General features: G+C 36.7%; 2 protein-coding genes across 7 annotated transcripts in view; one reads left to right on the top strand and one right to left on the bottom strand.

Moving 5' to 3' along the window:
• Positions 1–1,031: 1,031 nt before the first annotated feature.
• On the bottom strand, positions 1,032–3,704 carry COX11 (cytochrome c oxidase copper chaperone COX11). Its single transcript, XM_067308232.1, has 4 exons — positions 3,399–3,704; positions 3,127–3,282; positions 2,117–2,242; positions 1,032–1,596 (listed from the first exon to the last, which is right to left on the bottom strand). The coding sequence occupies exons 1-4, from the start codon at positions 3,702–3,704 to the stop codon at positions 1,414–1,416; spliced, it is 771 nt and encodes a 256-aa protein (XP_067164333.1). The 3' UTR covers positions 1,032–1,413.
• A 745-nt stretch (positions 3,705–4,449) lies between these two features.
• Positions 4,450–26,045, top strand: part of STXBP4 (syntaxin binding protein 4) — an 82,695-nt gene continuing 61,099 nt past the window's right edge. For 3 of the 6 annotated variants that reach the window (XM_067308346.1, XM_067308349.1, XM_067308350.1), the window contains exons 1-11: positions 4,450–4,523; positions 6,207–6,329; positions 14,561–14,634; positions 14,822–14,917; positions 15,901–15,970; positions 16,873–16,947; positions 19,952–20,037; positions 20,798–20,927; positions 21,501–21,633; positions 24,395–24,501; positions 24,898–25,081. In XM_067308346.1, the coding sequence (XP_067164447.1) occupies positions 6,292–6,329; positions 14,561–14,634; positions 14,822–14,917; positions 15,901–15,970; positions 16,873–16,947; positions 19,952–20,037; positions 20,798–20,927; positions 21,501–21,633; positions 24,395–24,501; positions 24,898–25,081 (993 nt within the window). In that variant the 5' untranslated portion in view covers positions 4,450–4,523; positions 6,207–6,291. Of the gene's footprint in view, positions 4,524–4,843; positions 5,027–6,206; positions 6,330–10,692; positions 10,761–10,788; positions 10,827–14,560; positions 14,635–14,821; positions 14,918–15,900; positions 15,971–16,872; positions 16,948–19,951; positions 20,038–20,797; positions 20,928–21,500; positions 21,634–24,394; positions 24,502–24,897; positions 25,082–26,045 lie in introns of those variants that run through there. The other 3 variants (XM_067308347.1, XM_067308345.1, XM_067308348.1) reach the window with 3 other exon arrangements.

Consider the following 26,045-nt stretch of genomic DNA (forward strand, 5'->3'; position numbering starts at 1 on the left):
ACAATAACGCATTTTAAAGGTAGCGTCTATGTATTTTCAAAGAAAGACCACTGTTTTTTAATTTGTATGTGAACATAATTGAGACAACATGATTGAAAGTTATTTCTGATATACCCATTACCTTTTTACAGTCAGAACAAACTAACGTTTGTCTTTTGTTAGATGTCGTCTACTGAAAGGGGTAGAAAGAACTGGCCTAGTAAATGAGATACAGGTCTGAGACTAGTTCCTGTCTGAAAATGGGTAGGTCATTTAAACTTGCTCTGCAACTCACTCATTTGCAAAGCAATGATAAAGTATTATTATCCCTACCCCACAGATAATGACAAAAAGTTACATAAATACAGGCTTACGTGTTCCAGTGGTAAACACTCTGAATACCTAGGTGTACCTCCGATCAACTGATATGCTTCCAGGCAGGCTTTGTTGGACTTAACCTCTGAATGTGGTTGACTTCCTTTGGTTTTTGAGCAGACACCTGTGCCTACTAAGTGAACCCGAAATTCAGAACAGCTGTTTATGTACGCCTTTTCTCTTCAAAGCATTTCATACATAAGCCTAGCTTCCCTCTAGAGGTGTCCAGGGTATGGTCCCCTCAGAGGTGAAAGGGCAGTAGTTAGTACCAATTTTAAATGACTTGAACACAATATCCAAATTTTGAGATGGTATTTCTAAATACAAACCCTGCAGGAAATGTACAAAGACCAAAAAATTAGTTCCAGCTCAAGTCAGACACTTCTACAAGGAGTCCACAATTTTGAAATGCTTACATTTAATTTACTTTACCTCATTCAAGTGATAACAGTTCCAGAGCAGTCTGCTCTTACCAAATCAACTACTGATTCAGTAATAATTCAAGAGGCAGCATCATCTACTGAATCATCATCTCCTCCTCTGCTGGGGGAGGGTGACTTAGCAATTCACTCTAACTTTTAGTTTGAGATTTCATGAATTATTAAGTATGTTACTTTATTGCAAAAGTTTTCACTGAAAATACAAGGTAAAGGGAAGTTATTCTTCAGAGTCAGCAATGCAATTTTAGATATTTATTAAACAATTTGTTCCTTTGAAAATAAAACTGAAAATCTCAGTTTGCACTTGGATTTAAAGATCCACCTCATCACATTCAGATAACATGTATCATTAGAAGGGATGGTTTTGAGACAGTTGCCTTTAGAGATTCCTTGTGTTCTGATGATAAAAATACTATTCCTAAGGCAATTATAACTACATAAGTTAAAAAAAAAATAGAAAAAATCCCATCAGAAGAGCAGCACGTGCCCACAGTGGTTTAATAATGTAGTTTCATATTGCACAGTACTCGTGTAGTTTTTATAGTTTCTCCTTGCATGGGAAAATGGTCTCAAAACTGGTGGTCAGGTAGCAGAAGTCCAATTACATAGATATTGCCTATTACTGATATCCTGGAAGTGGTAGTTTATGTCCTTCCTTTGCTTCAAAAAAGGTGTAAGAGAGAGTGATCAAATCAACTTTAGCCATTTTAGGGTCCTCTGCAAATTCTGGATCAATGTAGAAAAAGACAGGCATGTCCACTTCCTCTTGAGGATTAAGCCGCTGTTCTTCAAAACAAAAACACTGCAGGGGAGAGGGGGGGAAAAAAAAAAATGATTAGCCAAAAAAGCTACAGTGAGCTTTCTCTGCCAAGGAGAGGTAGCACTTCATCTTTTAAATCAGCTCTCATTCCCTGTACATTCCTCCCATCCAAGGAAGGACGAGCACTCAGAATAACAAGTGCCATCTCAGCAACGTGACACCAAGGCAGCAATTCTGTTCCCCATGCGTTATAGGAAGAAATTATCTTCTAATGATTTGTCTAAAACTGCTACCTCACATCATTAACAACTGCCCTCAAAGTCACTTGTACTAATGTGTATTAGGGAACCACTCTAATTTAATATGCTGTGGCCTGTCAGGAAGACAGCAAGACTAAGAATGAACATGGTTATTTGAAAAATCAAAAATTGAAGGCATTTTCTCAAATATTGGTATACTAAGAATGAACTCCAGGGTTGAAATTCAAAATCCTCATTTATGGATAACAATTCAGTTACATTCATATAAAGAAAAATACAATCAGTGAATTGTTTACACTTACTTGTATTTTATTGAAATACTGTCCTGCTTCAAAGGGTACTACATTGTAGGTAGAGATTCCAATTACTGGTTTGTCAGTAGGATTTTTTGCTTTATAAAATGCTAGTGCAGTCTCTCCTGGAACCACCTGTATTAAAAGTCGCATGAGGATTTTTAATGCACTTGGAGCCCTCCATCCCTCAAAGTCCTTTAGTTTAACTAAATTAAGTATGACTTTATTTTCTGTTTTGCCGTTTCAAATTGATTATTCCTATGCTTCACTAACATCTTGCTTATAGATAACTCACCCCGTTCTAAATTAAAAATATTAAAAGCATCCATATATGTGCATTTTGAATCTTGAGCAGTTTACCACTGAGCTTCTACTATTCTCAGCAGTTTACCAGCATGCAAAGCTTTTTTAAGAGGCATATTTATATAGGGTGTACTTTTCCATTTTGGACAATATTGTTTTTTCAATAATGGAATCGGAAACTAATTAAGAAGCATAACTGATTTTGAGAGCCTTTATCAAGAACCGATTTTAAACAGTAAAGTTGGATAAAAAAAAAAGCTCATTTTTATAAAAGCAATCCCGGAAGCAGAGTGGCAAGAAAAGAAAGTACCAGCCTGGCAAAACGCCAAAGTCTAAGATCGCCAGCTATACTGGAAACTTTTTTTACACTTGTACAGAGTAAGCTGCAATCTCTTTTGGCAGCTCCATGGGGAAAAAGAACCGACTGCAAGATAACTACAATACGACAGGCAATAAGAGTTTACAAAACCCCTCGGGTAGGTAGGACGGGAACCGCGCCTCTTCCCCCGGCGCTGAAAATACAATTCGGAACTGTGAGTACTGCGGAACCACCCCCGGGCTGACACACGGCTGGGATTTTTCTGGATCAGCACCCAAACACGCAAGTGAACGACCCCACAGGATCAGGATGGCCACAGAGGACCTAAGTAAAACCCCCGCCTCGGTTTCAAGCCCCGTGAGGTGACCGTTAGCGCGAGAAGGGGCAGGTCGCTCACGTAGATCTCCGTCTGCTGCGGCCTGAAGTTCCAGTGGAGGCTGGCGTGCACGTCCGCGTTGAACGTGACCCTCACGACGCGCTCCCGCACCGGCTTCATGCTCTCGATCTGCTCCGCGCCGTGACCGGCTGCCGTCGTGCCGCCGAGGCCCGTCGCCTGCCAAAGGGCGGCAGGTCACTCGCTAACCGCGCGTGGCGTTTTCGGCGCCGCCAGCGGTTTGAGAGGTTATTCAGACTGAGGAGGGGGAGGGGGGAGGCTGAAGGCCGCGGTACCTGGCAGTAGAGGCGGTAGAGCGGCACGGCCGCGTAGGACATGCCCACCATGCCCACGGCGGCGGCGGCGATGTAGGCGAGCGCCGTGCCGTTGCGGCGCCGCCACTCCTCCTCCTGCGCGCGCGTGAAGGGGTTGGAGCTGCGCAGCCCGCGCGCCGGCTGCGGGCCCGGCGCCCACAGCCCGCACCCAGCCCTCGCCGCCGCCGCCGCCGGCCGCGGCGGGGCCCGGCCCAGCGCCAGCGCCCAGAGGGGGCCGCGGAGCCGCGGGCCGCCGCAGCGCGCCCAGCCCCGCCCGCACGGCCCCATGCCGCCCGCCTGCCCCCTTCCGCCGCCGCCGCCGCCGCCGCGCCGCCTCCTCTCGCGAGACCGGGCGCGGCGACGCCGGCCGCCGCCGCGGGTGAGTGCGGGCGGGCGCGCGCGCGGCGCTTCAGCCCCGCCGCCCCGCCCCCACCCCGCCTCGCCCGGCGGCGCTGCGCGTGGGGCGCCCGGCCCGGGGCCGAGGGGGCAGCGGGCGTCTCGCCTCGCCGCCCCTCGCCGGCTGCCCCGCGGTGCGGGAGAGCCTCCGCGCCTCCCCGCGCCGGGGGCGGTGCGGCTTCCCCCGCCTGGGGCGCCCGGGGGGCGGGGGGTCGCTGAGGGCGGGATATCGCTGAGGGAGGGGTGACGCCGCGGAGGGGGGTGTCGCCGAGGGAGGGTGACGCCGGGGAGAGGGGTGTCGCCGAGGGCGGGGTGTCGCCGAGGGAGGGTGACGCCGGGGAGAGGGGTGTCGCAGAGGGCGGGATATCGCCGAGGGAGGGTGACGCCGCGGAGAGGGGTGTCGCCGAGGGAGGGTGACGCCGGGGAGAGGGGTGTCGCTGAGGGCGGGATATCGCCGAGGGAGGGTGACGCCGCGGAGAGGGGTGTCGCTGAGGGAGGGTGACGCCGGGGAGAGGGGTGTCGGTGCCGGGCGGCGGCGGGTGCGAGGGAGGCGGCTGAAGGCAGAGCGGGGGCTCTGCCCCCCCCCCCGGGTGATGCGGGGGGAGACGCGGTAACTAAGCGGCAGCGCAAGGTTGGGAGAAGAGAGTAAACTGGGCGGGAAAACCCTTTGCAGCCCGTTTGCGGAGTGCGCAGCGAACCGAAACCGAGAGTGTAAAGTCTTTTTTTATTATTTTTTCCTTTTTTTTTTTTCCATGCATGTGTTTCTGATGTAGTATAGTATAGCGGTGTAGTTTAGTATAGTGCTTCTGAGGCACCAAAACAGATATTTCAGTGTTCTGCTTAGGCACCGTACACTGATGTGACGATATTTTAACACAGAAGGACACCTCTACTCTTTTTCTTCCTGTTTCTATGTTTTATGGACACTTTCACAGTCTTTGTTTGTTTTTTCCCCAGTGGTGCTTTGGCTAGCGTTTAGCTTCATTTTGTTGTGTATTGATTTGGCTTTGTTTCGATGCAAAATATTGACGTGTTGCAAAATAATTCCGCGCCGTTTGTGAACAGCAGTTATTTCAGGATGGGCAAGTTCAGAGCAATTCACAGATGTCATGTTTCTTGACAGGACTGGACCCCTGCGTTGTAACAGACTTTGCTGTAGCGATGCTCGAGTTTATTGCTTTAGTGCGCGGCTTTTTTCCTCTTTGCTGGCTCCGGTAATTTGAGTCACACAGTGACTTCAGCAGCTCTTGATACGGCTTCATTTTTCATTTAGATGGGTTGAATAACAGAATGACGAAGCCTGGAGCAAAGCAACATGGCAGATTTTCCTCTCTATTTAGATTGCATTATTTCTGATCCCTTAGCAAGAGATCAGAAATCATTTGTTGCAGCTGCAGCTAAAAAAACTGTATTCTTCCAAAATGAATTTATCCGTCCATTCTTGCAGACGTACAACCCGCATAAATGGCTCGGAGTTGGTCTTTGCGGAGGCTGGTGCTGTGCACCTGAGGCAATCTAGGAAGCCTGCTTTAGTTCAGCTTAGCCCAGTTTTGTAGTGGATCACTGGCAGCGCAAGCGCCTGTTGCTCTTGCCTGCCTGTGGGGTGATTAAAGTGTTTCTTGGGCCCCTCCAGTAGGTCTTCTGGTTCTTGGCTGTTTGAGGATTTAACTGTACAGCTCATAAGGTCAGGAAGATTTGCTGCTGATAAAAACAGATTATTTGTGCATAGGTACTTTTCCAGTAATTTTTCAGATGATTGTAGCTCAAATATTGTATTTCTTATGGGCCTGTTCTACTAATAAAAATACAATCTGAATTACTCTTTTTACACATTTTTAGTAATATGTAACTGCATCTGGTATGCCTTTTGGCCTATGCCTTGCAGACTTGACTTCAGAATTCAAAAGTGCCTCTGGTGCTGAATATAGACATTAAGCTTAAAGAAAGTGGAAAAAAAAACAAGAAATAAGACACTGTATTTTGTTCATAACAAAATTCCGTCCCCCAATAACCTTTGTTAGAAGAAAATCAGAGCTCATTATTTTGTCTTTTGCAGTTATGTGAGTTCCCCCGATAAAATAATCTCAATTAGTAGATTTTTCAGAAGATTTGAATCACGGGGTGGGGGTGGGGGGATGTTGAGTTTACTCCTTTTTACAACCTCATAATTTAAGAGGAAATGAGGATGTCAGATATTCTGGTACAACACACAATAAGTCCGAGTTTTTAGCTACTTACTGTTTTACTTTTCAGCAATGAAGTGTGTCTGATTATGCACAAAAGTTCTTTTCCCACTTATCTTCAGCTAGTCAGTATTAAATAAGAATTGTTGTCAGTGTCTGAAAATAAACATATCCATTTAAGTTTCAAAAAGTGGTTTCTCCTTTTTTACAGCAATTATTATCTTGGTTATGAGCCAGTGCTTCGTGTTTCAGAATTCTCCGTTCTGAGCTTTTATTAGAATAGTGCACCTAAGAAGATGTCCTGTGCAGAGCCCCTAACAAATCCAAATAAAAAGTAAGTACTTTCCCCTCCCCTCAGACAGGACTATAACAATTATTTGATTGCCATATGAAAATTACTGTACTTTCATTCATAGGATCTTGTTTTGATGACTTCTTAAGGAAAAATGCTTTGATACTGAAACAGACTGAAGCAGCTTCTCACAAAAGCTAATATCAACACCAGCAAATTTACACATAAAGGAAGGAAATAGCTCTGAAACTTTTCATCAAGTTAATCAGCACTAGATTAAAACTGGTTCTCCACAGATAAAACCCCTCATAAAAATTCCTTGATGCTTCTGAAACTATGTAAATGCACTTGTAAGGTCTATGACAAATTATTTCCCTATGTGTATATGGTAGCTACAGTAATATAACATGCAGTATGGAGTTTATGCATTATGATGCATTATTTTTTCAGAATAATGTGTCTGCATGTCTTTAGTGTTTTATATCCAGTGTTTTAGAACCATCTAGTCTTTTATTTTTTGTCAGTCCCATGGGAAGTATAATGATCATTATATTATAAACTGTAATGTGATCCAGTTTGATTTAGTAAAATGTTGGCTCAGATTTTAAATGTCAAACTCAAATTCAGTCACAACTGAAAAATCTTAATTCCAGACTCTTCCCATACTGCTAAATAACCATGCCAACATTGTCAGGAAAAATCAGGTTTTAAAATAGACATAGATTATGCTGGACTGTTTCATGTTTGCTGTGCTTATGCAGTAGGTCCAACAAATTGTACTCAAAAGTACTGCCAAACCATTTAGCATGGATTTTGAGTTATGCCATTTCAAAGATAAATTGATTAAAAATATTTTGCCTTTTTTTTAAAAAAAGCTATTTTTCTTTTCACTGGGATCTGAAGAAGCAAACACTATGCTTGTCAGATGGAAATACAGACTATATAATACCACGATACACATCTTCAAAACAGCTATGTTTTGCTAGGTTTACTTAGAAGGTATATTGCATAGTTACTAGATCACTCCATAAACAATTTTTCAAATAAAAGATTAACCTGAATAGCATGCACATAGCTTCGCACGTGTTGGCTACATGATGATGCAAGGCTATCATTTTCTATATTTAATATATTTTTTTTCTTCTAGGAGACAAGGTATCAATGTGCAATGCTTCAAGAATGTATTTGGTTAGATGTTAATTGAGCTTTACCTAAACTTTAATTAATGTATTCTTCTCCATACAAGGGAGTAGCCCCAGACCGTTCATATTTCTCCACAATTACAATGTGGCTCATGCCTTTTTTTCTCACATGTTTAATATTTTTCCATATAATGACATATGTTTTCTTTTAATCTTTATAATGACCTAGTCAGCAAAATGTATTTTGAATAATTAGTGGGTTTGGATAGATCAAAAGGAAGTGTCTGTTGATACTATATAATAAACTGTTCTCTTAACTATGGTCCTTAATGTCTTAATGAATATTCACCCTTTAAGGTCTGTGACTCTGGAAGGCTATAGTTGCATAACAAATTTTTGTAAGATTTTTACGAAAGCCTTTTCTATTTATAATTAAAAGATCTTGTGAGTCTTGCTACCAAGGTTTATAGGATAATTTAGCAGATGATAGATTAGGCAAATCTTTCTATCTTGGTTGCTAAACCATTACAAAATTTATTTTGGGAAGGCTGAGTCATAATTAATAATGATGCTGGAAGACAGTAACTTACTAGCTCTTTGAAAAAGAATCTTAGTCTGCTTGCTCCACAAGATAGCAGAAAATGTCTCTGGAAAATTTGGTTTTATTTTATTTTATAGGTTTTAAAGTGGTTACTGTATTGTTAGTTCTTTGTAATTGGTGTTCCACAAAGTATGCTCTTGAAAGGCAGAGAACAGGCAAGAGAACCAATAATACCAATTTTCTATATGACTCCATCAGAAACATTAAAAGCAGCAGTAGAATTCTATGATAAAGGGGGATAGAAACCTAGAGACTGAGTTCAGGAAGCTGAACAATGCATAGTGTTACCTTGGAGAAGGAATGGAGGAGCAATTTTTTGAAGGAATGGTATATTGGTGATAACAGAATTCTAATGAGAAGAGGTGGGAGTAATAAGTTTTGTACTACTGCTTTTATTGTTGGGAGTTTTTTGTCATGCCTGGTTTATTAAAAAAGCACTTGACCTTTTTAATAATTGAAATACATAGCCATGAGTCATATTTTTATTGGTTTTCTATATATGTGTTTCTGTTGTGTAAAATATGGCACTAGAAACAAGCAAAGCTGTATTGGTCAAAGTGATTTTTAACAAATTTTCCTGATACTGATACAACAAATTGAACTCTACTGATATTAGGAACAGTGAAAATTTTGTTGTAGAAAGGGCACTGGTGTTTTATTCACCATCTTAGAAAACTTGCTTAGAGTATGTCTGATTGATACTGTGCTTAAAATATCAAGTTTTTTTTTTCCTTGGGCTCAAATATTAGTAACATTAGCAGAGTTAAATTGATTTAGATAAGAATATAAAGGGCCAAATTTTCCTCACTAAATGTATGTGAGCAAGCCACATGACTCTAGTGGAGCTCTTCACATTGTAGGAATCACAAAGCTGATTTATGTTCCCACTTCCATCCCTGATCTGCTCCTTAATCTGTAGTAGGTCACTTTACCTTTCTGTCTGTCTCTGTATTTAGCTTGCAGGCTTTTCTTGCTCTAGGGACTGACCTCAGTATATGCGAACGGTATGTAGCACATTGCATCAAAAATCCTTTCTCCAAAACAGCTACGTGTTAATCAAGCCATGGGCACTGCAACTTTAAAAAAAGAGTGTCTGAGATGAGCATGTGCATCGATAGCACAACCCAGATGTCCTGCTGTGCAGCTCCAGACACTGACAGATGCCGTCTCATCACGGGCTAACTCTGCCTTAGAGAGGTTTCATCCTTCTGTTTAAACAAAGCCCCTATGAACACAGCATCTTTTGGTTTTGTTTCAAACAGTAATTTTTTAAAGATCTTTTAGAGAGAGGAAGGGTAATAGGAGTGCATGTACTTGTTCTTTAGTTTGGTGAAAAAAATCTTGTAAATGACTGTGGAAGAAAATAGATACTCAGACTGATGTTGGAAGCTCAGAACTTCTAACAGAGTATGTGCGTATCTCGAGAGATCAAGCCTCACGTCAGCAGAGAGTCTTACCTCTGTGGAAGTAGTTGTGTATGTTTCCTTTTTCAACCAGATTATAGTCATTCTAACAGAAGAAATTCTTTCCTCTAGGTATTTTGCTGATATCCCGTTGGATAATCTGAAATAAGCAGGCCCTGCCAAGCTGCATGGCTTTTTTTGGTAGCTTTGACAAAGTGTCTCTGGAAGCCGGTGTTGAAACGTAGAGGATAATTTATGAGAACGGTTGAGATTGCTGAATGCTGCAAATGGGCATTCTAAATCAGCAAATTAAAATTTAAAATGTTTTATTACTTTTTGTTTTTTTAAAAAAAGAAGTCTTACTAAAATAGATTAGAAAGGAACAGAGGGATGACAGATCACTTTTAAGAAAATGTAAAATGTGATTTATAGAAGTCTTTCCTTTTTTTTTTCTTTTTTTCCCCTCCAAAGTCCACCTTTATCTACTTTTCACCTACTTGTATTATAAAACATATCACAATAAACTATAAAAATGGGATCGTATTTCTTGCACCATTTTTATTATTTGCTTTCATGAAAAACATACATGTGTCAACTTCTGTTTCTACAGGAAATAAACAAACCAGATTCTGTGTTAAGTTTTGACTGTTGTGTATTAAAACACTACAACCAAATTAAAACATCACATAAGTCAATACCATGATTGAGAATGCAAAGTATTAGCACAATGGCATTTGTTTCGTTAATGCTTTCAGTCTGTCTACTTTGTTGGCTTTTACTTTTGTGTGTGGATGTATATAATCCAATCTGTTAGGAAGACTGCTTTAGAAAGATCATGAGTTACTGCTTTTGACCCTGTTTGGAGGGAAAAATAAATAACTTTTAATTATTTAATTTCATTTGGCTGCTGCTAGATATAGATTGCATAATCACACTTGTCATAAAGGCAAGTGAAATTTGTCTCTTTTGAGTTTATTGGTCTTAAAAGTTGCTACAAATTGCTGTTTAAAACAGAAAAAAAGTAAGCATTACCTTGATAGGTGAATTAGTCCATGTGACGCAGAGGGTTTCAGAGAAGATTAAGTAGGCAGAGACACTTGTCTCGGGCTCTGTTTGATTTTTTTTTTTTTTAGTGTTTTTTTTTTTTTAGTTTGTAGCAGAAATTGTCCTGCATGTAACCTCTGTGCTGTTGAATTGAAAACCTCCAGTTTTGGATCATTTTGGATATTTTGTCCTTGTCTTTTCTGCTGTACTAAAGAATGTCCTTGCTCTCACCAGGAGATGAAGATGAACCAGAGCGTTTTGATGGTCTCTCTCTCTTATACTGGTATGCTGAGCCATTAGGTTTTGATGAGATTTCCCCTAGTCTGCAATTGGGAAAAGTACAGTAAAGGTATTTTAAAAGCTGCAGCTGTTTACAGATTCTTTTTTCTTTCTGTAAGCAACCAGGGTTTATCATTTAGATTGTTGTGGAAGTGTCAAATAATATGTATTTTGTGCTGGAAGGGTATTCTTCTTCTACTGATAAATGTAGCTAAATATTTCGTTTGCAGATCAGTGACTAGTAATTTTTGAGGAATGCAGATCAGAAGAGTATCCAGAGTCTCACATTCTGATAAGTCTCTAGAAGGTGTAAAATAGAAAGCTGCTGAACTTACTTATACGTGCTGTTTAAAAAAAAAAAAAAGAGTAATAGGAAAAAAAAGTATCAAAGATTTCATTTGAACTGCCTTTACTAGATCCTCTGCACAAAAATATGAGTACTTGGTCTATTAACATTCCAGGACTTCAGCTGAAGTGTTAAGCTTAATATTTTTTTAAATAATTTCAGTATAACAAAGTTATAGCACGTTTTGTGTAATCTTGTTTCTTTTTTATCTCTTTTCTCACTTTTTTTCTTTTTCTATGTACTAAAAGTTTAGTTACAAGTATTTTTGTATGACTTCTGTAGGAATGAACAGTGATACGCAATTGATTATTTACATCTTTTTCTACAAAGAGCACTGAAATGATTTTTGTTACCACTGCCAATTAGTTTAGGTGCCTATTTCCTTAGTTATATTGCTGAGCATATTTCTAATGTTTTGGGGAAGTAGCTAACAATTCATGTTATCGTTATTCAGTAATCATGAAATGCATGTTTGACGGGAGCTAAATCCAAGTCCTTATGCAGTGAAACTGTTAAAGCACTGTTTATTTTAGTACAACGATGACTAGTAACATGTCTTGAGGATCTGTCTCTAAGTGATACGGGAGAACACTGAAAGTCAGCAAGATGTACTATCCTGAACTAATTTGGGCATTTGAAAATCTTTGTCTTTAGTTTTTATGTTGTGAAGTAATTTTAAACCTCATATATTAGAGGGACTTAGTCTTTAGAGCATAAATACTATTGAATACCTTGTAAGAGTGTCTGTTCAAAGTGTCAGTCCTATCTAATGTTAATGTAGATGGCAACATCCTGATAGTTTCCCTGTTTTGGAGATACCTTTTTCTTCTCCATTATGGATTATTAGTTCATCTTGTCTTTGTATATTCTCTCTGTGGTCTTTGTCAGAATCAATTTTGAGTAAGTTAGGGTCTCTCTTGTGAAGGTATTGCCTGTTTGCTTCTAGAAATATAGATTCTTTCTTAGTATAAGTGTTCTGTGCACATATTTGATTGTATTTCATCATCATTTTATGTAGTAGGAGATAAATAGGTTCTACCGTTTCTTATGAACTCTATATTTCTTTGAAATACTGAAGACTTAAAATCTGAGATTTGATCTTTTAAAATTTCATTAAAGTAAGCTTCCTTGCAAAGTTGAAATATGAAGTTTGTTCTTGCTTTTATTTTATTTACTAATTTTAGAAAGTTAAGATTAAACTATTAATAATGGTATTCAATATTTATTTTTAATTATGGTATTCATAAACCAAGATTTTTCTATTCAGATAACTACTATTCAATACTACAACTATTCAGCCTTTGCTAATATTAGCATCAAAAGATCAGGAGAAAGTAAAATGTTCTTGATGGACTAGTATAGTCATAATGTGCTGGAAATAATTACTTAAGGAAAATCCAGTTAAGCTGAGATCCCTACTATTACTGAAAGGTTTACATATTAAAAAATAAACAACAGTTGTTTGTGATACTGATACTTGCAATGTATAAAGAAATGTCTGCCATGTGAAAACTGCTGAGAGCGTGGCAGAACAATAGTAGCAAAAGATGAGGTGGGAAAAAGTAGAAAGAATAGTTGCCTGCTTGTTTGAAAGATCAGCATTCTTTGTCTTCTCAGTTTTCAAAGATGGATACAAATCAGGCGCAGACCTGTCAAGATAATGATTAGTATATTGTTTTTTGGCTTCAAAACAATTTAGAATCATGGAATAATTTAGGTGACAGTACTAGGTAATAATGCAAATAGTATGCTGCTCTAGTATACAAGTAACTTATCAAAAATTTTGTGTTAGAAAACATATTCAAATTTTTTTATTTCTTCTAGAGTGTGATTAAGTAAAAGTAGTTTGGTTCACTTTTAGCCTTATAAAGTGAGTCTTACGTTGTGTCATGCAGTAGCAAGGTCATTTGCAATCTTGGCAGTGCCAAAATACGCTAATTAGATTTCATCATTTCTTTTTAGCCTATGGAATAAATACTGAGAGAAATACTGCAGTGAAAATTTTACAACATTTGAAGCATAGGCTTCCTTTTTGTTTTTAAAGATGAATTATTAGGTCCATTCTTTTGGTGAGCTCTCCTAAAATAAAAGGCTAATTTTGCAAATCCCTGGGAATTTGAGATAGTGGAATAGTTTGTTTTCAGAGCAAGTGCAAGGATCCCTTGATAAAGATCTTATCTGTTTGTTTTTTTTTTTTTTTTTTTTTTTTACAAAAAAAGAAGGAATTTGGAATGCTCTGTAGGAATTGCATCTCTTGCCTGGTGCTGCAATTTAGGAACATTTGGACCTTCTGGATTTCTCTCTTTCCTCTGTCCTTTAAGGACATTTACTCCAGCCTTTGCAGAAATAACCAGCTGCAGGCTTGGAGTTCAAGCTGTGTGCTGGATTTGGCTGTGTGATAGGATTTAGGTCACTATGTCCTCCACTTTGATCTTTTTTTTTCCCTGTTAATGAATTCTAGTTGTTCTATTTCACTTTAGCATCATATTCCAGAAAATACAAGTCACTGGCTAATAGCAATATGTAGGTCAAAGCAGAGGAATTTTAGCAGTGCTTCTGCTTTTTCGTATAATGGGTCTGGTGCAAAAGCTGAACTGTGGAAGGACAGGGGATATATGATATAACTTGGGTTTTTTGTAATAGCTCATCTGAATGAAAATACAAAATGGTAGAGGACTAATCTGGATTTATAGGGATCCTTAACACATTATATTCTCAGCGCAGTACACTGGGAATATTTCTGATGGAATTGTAAATTTAGGTTTCAAGACTCTTAATTTTACTTTGTAAATTTCTTTAATTCTTCATCATTATCAATTGCATACCAAAATTCTTCTGCTTTTAGACAATTTCACATGCCATCCTGGTATTTTGTCTTGGGAAGGGAGGGCATGTAGAGGAGCAAGCAATAGGGTTTGGAAAGAAGCCTTTATAAATAGAGAAAGAGAAAAATGTTGAGTGAAGAAATGAGAGATTGTAGGGAAAAGATTATGCTCATGAATAACCAGAAAACTATGTCTTAGAAAAATTTTTGTATATGCTATCTTAACTGTGGTTTGTTTTGATTTTTGTTACCTGATTTAAGAAGTTATGATGTGGTATTCTTGCTTAGATCCTAAGTTGGACATGGCTGTGGGATTTTGTTTCTATTTAATCAAAATCCTTTTATTATTTACAAAGTGGGATTCAGAATTTGGCTGGAATGCGAATGCTCTGGGGAAAAGGGAATAAACTAAGTATACTTTATTTTACCTTACCATTCTATTTTTATTATGAGCAGATTGATTTTTCTTGTTGTTTTTTTTTTCTGTATCCCATATATAGAGAGTTGTCAGTCAAGAAGACTAGTTTTGATTTGTATTACAGTTAAAAACATGGTCACTGTAATTTCTTCTGTATTAACGTAGCATTTTATGTATTTCTATAATTACAAATATGACTTTTATTTCATTTCTTAGGACTATTATGGGCCCTCATGGAATCAATCGAGCTGTTCACCGCATTTCTTTTTCTGATTGTCAGAATGGATTAGGTAATTAGATTGCACATTTTGTTTATTAAGAGTAAACCAGGTTGAAAAGTATCTGGTGAGCTTTCCCACTTCACACTGACATGAGTAGAAGTTTAATTTATCCATCTTTTTTGGATTTGATTGTAAATCCATTTAGCACAGTAGGTGGAATAAACAACGTCTTTCTTGTTTCTCGTTTGTTCTGCAGGAGTTAAAATTATTGGAGGTTATCGGGCACAAACAGCAGAAGATTACGGGATCTTCATTAAGAGAATTCTACCTGGAGGGATTGCTGCTGTAGATAGTAAGTAATTGCTTTTAAATTTTTGTTACAAACCTGCTTTATACCAAAAGCTGTCAAGACCAATCATCTTTATTTTACTTTGTGTATGAGCATATTTAAAATAACATGGATTACTTACTGTTCGTGATACTGTAACTTCTCTTTAAGATAGAGACATGAAGCATAGATGCTTTGTGGGAAAACACTTTAATACTCTCAGTTTTTGAAAATATGTTCGGATCTAGATATGGCTGGTGTGAAAGCAGTTGGTAGTCTTTCAGCACAGTTAAATAAGAATTGAGATGCCCCTATTAATTTGTAGGGGTTAAGAGTGTTTGTTCATGTAGAGAACCAGTATTTTTTATGAGTTCCAACAAATGTTTTTTTGACTGTGGTTTAGGTGTTCATTGTGGAAGGAACAAATTATCCTATCTATCTTCCAATAATAAAAAGATTATGGAATATAATTCTATCTTAGATCAGTGTATGGTTTTTTTTGAGATTCCACTTGGCTTTACGCAGAATGATCATTAAAGAAACCTAAATCTACTTCAAAAATAATAATTCCTAAACCTGAGATTTGGAGAAAGTTTAAAAATAAAAATGGTTCAAAAGAACTCTTATAAATATCTTTATGGAATATATAAAATATTAATATTTTTATACATTGAAACTTATATCATAAAAATTCAGCTGAAAATTAATTCTGCAACTATGAAGCATGAATTCCAGTCTGGCAAATACATATGTGCTATGTGTAAATAATACAAATAGCTAAATAACACTGCTGTTTTTAGTGGCTGTTCTGAGATTAGTGATACTGATAGTCTGTCACAATATTATAGCAAAATTAGGATCAGAGCCTAAGGTGCTAAAGTCATAAGGCTATATCTATTGTATTAGACCACATAAAATTGTAAGGAAAAGCTCTGTTTTATTACAGTGGTGTAATATGTTCACCATTTTCCTGTTGATCAATAAATTACTGTTAATTTCATTACAAGGCCGTTTGCTCACTGGAGACCTAATTTTAGATGTCAATGGAGAAAACTTAATTGGAGTAACCAATGAAAGGTATGTTTATACAGATGACTAGATGTTTATTGGAGTATGGAATAGTATATGTTTTATGCTGTAAAATATTTTGGATCATATCGACCACTGATTAAAAGAGGATAACTCCACTGAGGTCCCTGGAGTTAATTAAACTGGCAATGAATTTATCCTATAAGTCTAATTCAGCAAAGCTGTCATGGAAGATGACAGTACTTTACATGCAGGTATAATGACAGAATAAATCAGTTCTTATTGCTGTAGATTATAAAATGTATTTGAAGATAGCACTAAAACCTTGATCTGTTATAATATTAATATTTTTGTAATTATCTGTTGCTTTAATACCCATGAAAGTAGATGATGCAGCTAACAAGTATCATTTATTTGTAATGAGGCAATTAAGGAGAAGTTGCTTAGAAAATCTGTAGAATATGTTGGATATTTTCTGTGGCTGGATCACTAGTGATCAATGTAAAGTCCACAGATTTGAATGAGGTGTAGAATTAAAATTCAAACAAATAAAAATTACAGTGTGCATTGCTCGGGATTTCCCTTACCAATGAGGTATACCTGAGCAGTACCCTGCTCTGGTCTACGTTGCTAATCCTCAGTGAAATCTAGGAAAGTAGTAGGATAGATCCTGGAAGAGACATGGATAAAAGGGAAGGGAAAGAGATGGCAATTCCAGTTTAATTCTGTCACCAGGCACAGGCTCACTGCAGAGCCTGTCTTTCACTCAGTTTTCCAGTGCTCAATTTGGGTTACGCTGATAACGAGCTTTTTTTCTCTGCATCTGGCAGTCAAAATGATTAACTACTTTAAGAATCTGTTGGTTTTCCTAATGCTTTACTATTACTCAGAGTATAGTTCATGACAGAACACTAGTGTGTATGAATTTTATTGTTTTTTCCTCCTTTTAGGGCTGTTGACATCTTGCGAACAGCATCAGCCTCCAATCATATGTCTCTACTAGTTGCTAGAGATGAAGAAGCAAAGTAAGAGAAAAATAAGTTGTTTTAAAAACATTCTACCTCAAAACTGATAAAATCCAATGCTATACGTAAGGTAGGGAAGGGGATTGTGTGTAGATTTTTTCAGATTAAGAATTAATCACAGAATTGCACCAGATGTCGTAGCTTTCTATGTTCTGATAACATTTTGTTAGTGTACTGGGCAATGAGAAATGAGCTGTTCTATTTAGTTTAATTACACTTTTCACATCAGTTGAAGTGGTAAGCTCCAATTTCAGTTTTGGAACAGGATTGAAACCTTATGCTACCAGCTAAGAACATTAAAAGCTATTTGCTGTGATAATAATATATTGCTTTGCATGATTTTAAAATGTGAGAAGTATTAATAAAAATTATATTAGACCCACAGGAGTACAAAACTGTATGATTTAAGCAGGTCTTGCCATCTGAAAAAAAGGCAAATGTGGTTATCTTTTTTTTCCCCCTCCTAAGTTCACTTTTCAATCTCTAAGGAGCTCTGAATTAGTCTGGATAAGTAAACTGTTCAGTGCAGCAGGTAGTCCAAAATTCCTCCATTATGAGGACTTTTATACTAAAGTATTGCTTTAATCTTGTTATCTGAAGTTAAGCATATAAACCAATATTAGCATAGAATCATAGGAAATATTAGGATGGAAAGAAGCCAGGAAGCCCATCCAGGTCCATACTCACTTTTGATGTAGCAGCTGTTTGCTCCAAAGATTTATGTAACTATATTGGATAATTATTGCAAGAGTATTTGCTGTTACTTGCTTTTCATAGGATGTTCCACTTAAGTAATCTCTCCATAAAGGACTTTTCTCTAAATTCCTTTAGCCCTTCATCTGCCTTAAGCTTCTCTTTCTGCCCCTTTATTTTTGTAGTTGGCAGAAATTTAAATGACTCTGTAGCCTCTGTTCTCTCCTTTTTTTCAGGCAGTGTAGATATATGTGAGGTCCTCTCTTAATCTGCTTTTATCTAAAGCCTAGTGACCTAGTTTCTCTAACCTCCTTGAATAATTAAAATCCATTGGTCCTTCTACTGTTCTGGTGGTATGCCCAGTGGCCTGTGCAGAATTTGCCGCTACATACAGTCCCTCACTCACTTAGACACCTCTGAATGAATTTCTTGTGACTGTACATTCCTGTGATAAAAGATTATTTGATTTATGCTTAATTGAGCTTATGGATGCACCCTGGATTTAGCATTACTTCGATAAATTTTATTATTTTATTTTTAAATAATGCATCAAGCTGAGATTTCAATAACCCGCTGTAGTCACTGGAATTGCTTGGGAATTGCAGTCAGTTAATTTCTGCTCTCTCTCTCTCTCTCATTTTGTAAGATTAATTTGCTGATGTTTCTGGTTTACATCATTCTAGATTATTTTCTTTCTTTTTTTTTTAATCTTTTATTACTGAGGTAGTCATAACTCAGACTGTAATCTCTGTTTTTTCTTAAAATAGGCTATATTCAATATTAGATTAATCAAGCTTTTTTTGTTTGTTTTTTCTCAATGCACATAATACTAGATTTACAGCTCTCCCACTTTTTGGCCAGCTTGCTATAATCTGTTGGGTTTCTGGAAAGAATTTCCACCTTTATTTTTAACTATCTTTTTTTTTTTTTTTTTTTTTTCAACAGTGTGCCTGACAGCGTTCCCCTTGCATGAGGAAAAACTGTAACTTTATTGATTAGTTGATAGGTGTCTTCATCTGTTACTGTTCTTTTAAAGCAAGACTTTAGACTGGTTGCATTTAAAAGCTTCAGATTCATATTTGCCTTACATGAAGCTAATTATTAATCAAATTTAGATTACTGCTACAAAAAAGCCTTTAGCTTGTGTTCAGTAGATGAAGTTTATTTTTCCTCCTCAAAACTATTTCAGAATGAAAGAAAGAAAGGGAAAACATGGAGTGTATTGAAATTAAAAATATAGCATTGAGTTTGACTTAAATACTTGAATAAATTGGCCATATTTCTATTAGGGCTATCTAGAACTTGTCTTTTTCATACTCTGGAATTAACTTTGTGCTCTACTTAGAACAAGAGCGCTTCTTTTTGGCACATCTAATATAGTCTTTTCATATGTATATGTTGCAATACATTTTTTTCAAAGCATAGATAGGAATATAATTAGATTTTAAACAAATAACCATTGGAACTATTATATATTTGACTGACAGATAAGGCTTTTTAACATAAATTTAGTCTTCCTGTTTGCTTGTGACTGGTGTTAGTTCCAATCCAGTATGTTAGTTCTGTAAAACAAGACTTTATTGTGAATGAGAAATAATAGCTCAAATATTCATTCAGAAACTGAAGAACTGCCCTTGATTTTAACTGTTGGGCTTTTTTTTTTTTTTTTAGAAGATTTTCATAATGAAAAAATAAGCAAAACCCAATTTTTAGTATATGATAGCTGCTTAAGATGGAAATATATTGCAGATTTCTGAGAAAACTAAATAGAAGTTAAGAATTTGTGTCTGTTTTACTCATGCTTGAATAGCTAATTTCTTCTCTACCATTTTTTGACTAAGGTTGATGCTACAACTTTGTTTGCTGGTCTATTCTGGATTTCTTTCAATGACAGTTAAACTAAAAGCATTCCTTAAACATATGAGTATATTATGGGTATATTATCTGATTCCTTCTAATATAAATATCTCATTTTGGACCTAAGTAGTACCACTGTTTTGGTATCTGGAGATGATTTGAACGGTTAAGATTGAAAAATCTTAAAAGGTAAAGAGAGGTAATTAAACTTCTCTACCAATAATCCATTTTATTCATAGTCCATTGCTATTCCATCCTTATCCTCTGTATTATGTTATCTTTTTCTTACCTCTTCTGAATGTTTGCATATTTGACAAAACTTTCTGCTTTCAACTGAGGAGCCTTGTTGTCTGAGGAAGGGCAAATGTTCAAAAGAAACACACAGCTAGCGGATTTCAAAGGTTGCATTTAGAAATGAGATCAAATTCTGACAAAGAAAATCTTTTTACCACAGGAAGGAATTTCTTGACCTGATGGACAAGTATGGCTCTCATAGTAACACCAACTCTGCAAGAAGTTCTCCAACACAACTATTGGCAGGTAAGGATATTTCTGTGTTTTTCATGGCAGGGAAAACAAGATTGCTTCCTAGCCTGATATAATCTTGTAGGACTATATTCATCCTTCTGTGGAATAGAGGATAGCACTTAAAAACAGTTTTCATTTTGCAGAAGGGTGTGTTAGACCGATCAGAGCAAGTGACTGAAGTCAGGCAAAACACATATGTTTACTTATGACTTTAATGTTTAGTTTGTAATCTAAACATCTAACTTGACTGGTCTGTGTCTCAGTTTCCCCAGTTCTAAAATAAATATACTACCACCTACTTTCAGAGATTTTAATTAATGAATAGTGTGAAAAGTGTTTTGATATTTGTAGATAAAACATGCCGTAAGATTTCAAAGTACCAACTTGAGCTAGATTACATTAGGTTCTAATCCTCCTGGAATTGTTGCCTAGACAGAATGCCTTTGTATAACCTGTGCAGTTATCCTTTAGGAAAGAGACTGGAGATGTTTTGGAGGGTTGGTTTGTTTGTTTTGCCCTCAGTTTGGGGGGGGGGGGGGAAAAGTCACTTGCTAGGTTTTAAAGAATATATTTTTGGAACCCGGAGTGGCTCACAATACTTAGCTGTGTAGACTTAAACTTTCTTTTGGTTGGTTGGTTGTTTTTTGTGTGCTTTCTAACATAAAAATAATCCCACTGAATTACTTACATGAGTTGAAACTTTGTGCCTTTTCCCAAATGTGTGTTTTATTTCTTATTTTTTTTCCCCCTTCCATTGTTTCTTTTCTTTAAGCAAAACCTATTGACAGCCTTTCTTCTGGGTCATCCTCAAGGTCACAGAGTCCTCAGTTGCATCCAAAGGATATTACTGCCACAACCAGCAGAAATGATTCTGTCCTAGCGCCATCCCCAAAGCTTGCAAAGTAACTTCTGAAGATGACCGTAACTCTTGTTTAAGCTGTAGAAAATACTGTATTTGGTTGCTCAGGAAAATGTTGGGTTGAGCACTGAAGTGCTCAATTTTTTTGTTTTTATTTTTGAATCCTGTAACTGATAATACTGTTGATATTACAAATGCTTTCAGTCTTAACCAGTTATTTTTCTCCTCATTTTCCCATTTATTTATTGTTTACATAGTAAAAGTAGATTAATTGAATTGACTTTTGATCTTAGTGTGTCCTAACGAATAATGCCCCTGGCTTATGTGTACATAAGCCTCTCTATAATACAGAGTTTTTAGTCTTGTGAAATAATATATTGGTTCTTTGAAAGACAAGTTGGAATTGCCAGAAGTAATAACTGAAGTTGCTGATTTTGTAGTAAGTAGACACTGTAGTGCTTGAATATTTGGATTAAATGTCTGCTACTCCTGTTTGGTTGCTGTAATACATATATATGAAATCAACAAGATAAAGATATTATACCACTTGTGACGCTTAACTGAGTATCTAGTTCTGTGGAGTAATTCTACTTTTCTTTTTTTTTTCTTTTCCTAGGGATAGTGTGTTTCAGATTATCTCTGTTTGCAAAGGAACAAGCCTAGGTTTGAATATTGTAGGAGGAATTAACAGAAATGAAGGGCCTTTGGTTTATATTCAAGAAGTTATCCCTGGTGGTGACTGTCATAAGGTAGAGAATATAAAGACCTTTTGGTTTTTTTAACGATTTTTTTTTTTTTGTCTTCAGTCATCTGAATTTTCCCTTTCATTTTGAACATACTTTAGTATTCTACATATACATTTAGACTGTAAAGACAAATTTTAGTGTCATAAATATACAGTTTCATGTTGCTCCTTGCTAGGGAGGACCCTAAGCAGAAGTATCTCATTCATGACCATGTAACCGTGGTGTGATACAGAATTATTTATGAATTCAAGTGTGAGGTAGATGAGGATCTTATTCCCCAATTTACATAGGAGAAATAAAGAAAGACAGAAATTTCTTTAGGAGGTTAAATGATGCATGGATGCAAGGTAAATCAGCAGGAATGGGACAGAGCTGCGGGTTGCGTCTCTGTTTTTTAATCTTGGACATTCAAACAATCATTTTCCCCCAGACCGAATTTAGCTTGATCCTTGCAGTTGGAAAGCATCACGTAGGTGAGATTAGAATAATAATAATTTCTGATAGTCCAGGCTAGTAATAATGTATGAATCAGTACTGATTATTGCTTTCATTTCTGACAAATGCAATATATAAACCAGGAGGATTTGTAAGTTTAAAAAAAGAAATAAAAAACAGAGCTCTTTCATCTGGTTCAAGCACACAAAACTGCTTTATCCAAGCGTGTTCTTTTGCATCCTGTGTTATTATGGTTATTTTGATGCATAGATACCTGTTTTTCCTTGCCAAGTGAGAGTACACGCTAATTGCACCAGCAATGATTTTTGCCACAAAACCTGATGTATAGCTATTTCTGACCAAAATTTTCTAGATTAAGGTTAATCCCAAAGTGCAACAATGGAAAGAAAAAAAAGTGCAATGTTTCTTCAAAACTTCTATTCATAGATAAATAGTAATTCTTTTATCCTATTTTGTTGTGGCCTTTAAAACATTTTCTCATCATAAATATCTAATTTGAAGCCTGTCGCGTTTATAATCAATGGATGAGACCGTCATTAATCTGTAGTAGATTTTAATATTAGCAATATTAGAGATAACTGCCTCACTTTGACTATCCAAATGTTTGAGGAATCTAAATAGCAAGCATATTTTAAGTCTCTGCCACAGGAGGGCAGCATTGAAGTTCACATCTTTTAATAGGCTGGATGCAAACAGAATAGAGGATGTAGGACTTTGTTATCAGAAAGAAAGCGCTAAGTAACAAGAAATGTAGTAAAGTTCTGTCATAGGATTGAAATCAAGCAGATAAAATTCAATGTATGTGTGTATTAAATAGGTGAAATAAGTCCTTCAAGACCAGCTTAATTTTACGTATTTCCTACGCAACTTCTTTTGCACAAAGTTTATTTCATACCTTTAGATTATATCTGTGATTAATTTCTTAAAAATTGAAGAATGCAGGCATGTTGCATGTAATTTATGCATATTACATTAGAAAAATGTGGCAATTCTTAACTCTGTAACCATGAATATATACATCATAGACAGGTGAATGACATGAATTTTCAGTTAAATTGTTGAGTCCTCTTTACAGTGTGAGTAAAAAGAGCTTTATGTTAATGAGAAATCTAGCCTAGCATATTTAATGTCCTGTCTTGCAGAGAAAGAATGTGATATGTTTCTATGTTGGTAGAAAGTTTGCAATGAATAATTCAACAAAAGCACAAAGTTGACAGTATTATTTCTATGGTACTCCTGACTGGTGAATTCCTAATAGAAGACTCTCTTTTTCTTATTAAGATTAGTATGACTAACAAGTGCCTGAAAATTCCCATTTATAGCCAAGAACGTCTGTTTCTTCAAATACAAATTAATTCAGCTCACACCTGGATTAACTAGTAAAGAAGCTTTGTATAGTCAGATGAGTTGATACTCCTTGCTGGAAGCACCACTATCTGTGGTTTGTTTTTCTAACAGAAATAAGTAAATGGATCCAAATTCCTTCCTTAGATAAGTACACTGATGTAATTTCTGCCTGATGAAGCTTTTATAATGACTGCAATTGTGGTGATATTGAATAATTATAGGGAGTAATTACAGTAACTTGAGATAATAGAACATCTATTTTTATTTCTCACATATCAAAAATAATAAAAGATTTTTTCAATGCATATATAACAATATAACAACCATGACAGGGTTTATGAACTTACTTCTTTCAATTCTCAGAGCTTTGTTCCAGTGGCCAAATTTCTGGACTTTCTGATGTAATGTGTCCGCATTGATATCTGTTAGGTGAGGCCTTGATCCCATAATATATTTTATCCAGGTGGAGGAGTCTGCCTGGATGGGAATACCAGTTGATTTAAATGGAACTCCGTACTGTCTTGGGAAGATTCCTATCCTGGAAAAGCTGATGTGGGACCATAGATTTGCTTAAGACAGTTTAGTTTTAGTATATAATGAACAGAAGTCTAAGCAGTTAATTGGACAATTTTACTGAAGTGGTTGTCCACTATTAAACAAAGGGTGCAGAAGTTGTCTAATATCAACATGGGATATATTGTGTGAGCTGCTTTTAGGGTGCTTTCATTTCCTGTGTTGTTAGTAAGAAAACCTACAGTACATGTCTTTATGTTGTCTTCCATCATTTCATCTGCTGTTTATTCCTCGAAGATTGGTTAGGCAAAATTTATAGTCATTCTTGGTATTTCTTATCTTAAGAGATCGAGAGATGTGTGCTAAAGTGCTGTAGTTATACAATTTTTTCTATAGCGTTAGCAGTTGATACAAAAATTATGGGGTTTTTTTATTTGTTATGGATTAGGATGGACGATTGAAACCTGGAGATCAGCTTGTATCCATAAACAAAGAGTCAATGATTGGTGTCTCCTATGAAGAGGCGAAAAGTATAATCAACAGAACAAGTATGAGGTATTTGTTATTGCCAAGCAGCTAAACCTCCAAAATTGGTTGTTGTACAATACTTATGTTCAGATTAATGTGAAATGTTTTGTCATATGTGCTCAGAGGAAACACAAGGCATATTCCTGTTTCTGAAATATTCAGTTGCAACATTATTTCTTATAAAAAGGATCAAATGCACAATTTAGCACTGTACAATTATGACAAAATTTCATTCCTTTTAAAAGAAATCAAAAACATACTATATGTCTGTTCTAGTGATAAGACATATAGAACCTCCCTTTAAAAAAAAAAAAGAATTATCACACAGTGTTTGGGAAAATACATTTTTTGCAAGAGTAGTGTATCATCTTATGAACAATGTAGTATACAATATGCTGATTTTTTTTTTAATTTTAATTTTAGATTTGAAAGTTTTTGGGAGATAGCTTTCATTAGACAAAACAATATTTCCAGTTATTCAGAGGATCTGCAATGGCCATCCAGTCTCTTAACATCATCTGTAGTATACGGAGAGCAACAGGCTGCAGTACTTAGTCCTCTTGCATCTCCTGATGGGAAGCTTGTTTCAAGGTTCACTACTAATGCTGTGAGTATACTTATGACTCCTGTTAGCGTAAACTGAGCAAATGGTTGTTTTCTGAATTGTACTCGGATTTCAGTGTAGGGTTCTTTTGAATTCGGTTTCCATTCTAGTAAGAAAAATGACTGGCTCTTTTCCTGCAAAATATTCACTCTTTGGAATATCAAGACCCTTCCAGATGGCATACTGTATAACAGTAGAATAAACCAACCTGATGAGAGGAATGAGAATACTAGTTGACTTGTGACGAGAAAAATCAACTGAAGCAAGCATTAACTGCATTGTTAGATATAAAGGTTTTCTTTACTGTTTCTTAGGCAGTAAAGGTTAAGAATGAGATGTTTTCTAGTTATTCAGTTATATATTTCAAAGATAAGGAATCTCTGATTACTATGTATGTGTGAGTACAGATCTCAGAAGTTACACCTCCTCCATGATAACAAGATTTTTGATTAAAAAAACAGAATCCTAGAGGAATGGTGGTTTTATTCCCTCTTTCTTTTCTCTGTCTGAATCACGTTCCTTGTTTTAATTTGTATAATTCACCTTTAGTGTAAAAAGCAGTGTTGAACTTAAGGCAAGAAAGAATGTTTTAAAATTGCTCCATTATTTCAATTTTTTGAAGATTTTAACACTAAATAAAATATTTTCTTTGAACAAAGAAGAATAAAATGTTCCATGTCAAATACGAAGTCAAAAGAGGTGATTCTCAACTGTTCTTATGTTCATACTTGAAATTCTTGCCTGTTTGTTCTTTCTTATCAGAAATATAAACATTGAAGCAGGTTGCCCAGAGAGACTGTTATCTCCATCTGTGAAGATATTCAAAACTCAGCTGTACAAGTCCCTGATCTAAATTGGCCGTGTTGAGCATGCTTGCAATCATGTATGGGCTGGTGTTATTTTCATAAGTGGTTCCTTGCCACAAAACAAGCAAACTTCTGTTTATAGGTGCAGTGGATCTGAACAG

Source organism: Apteryx mantelli, chromosome 19 (genome assembly GCF_036417845.1).
Source record: "Apteryx mantelli isolate bAptMan1 chromosome 19, bAptMan1.hap1, whole genome shotgun sequence".
NCBI classification, from domain to species: domain Eukaryota; kingdom Metazoa; phylum Chordata; class Aves; order Apterygiformes; family Apterygidae; genus Apteryx; species Apteryx mantelli.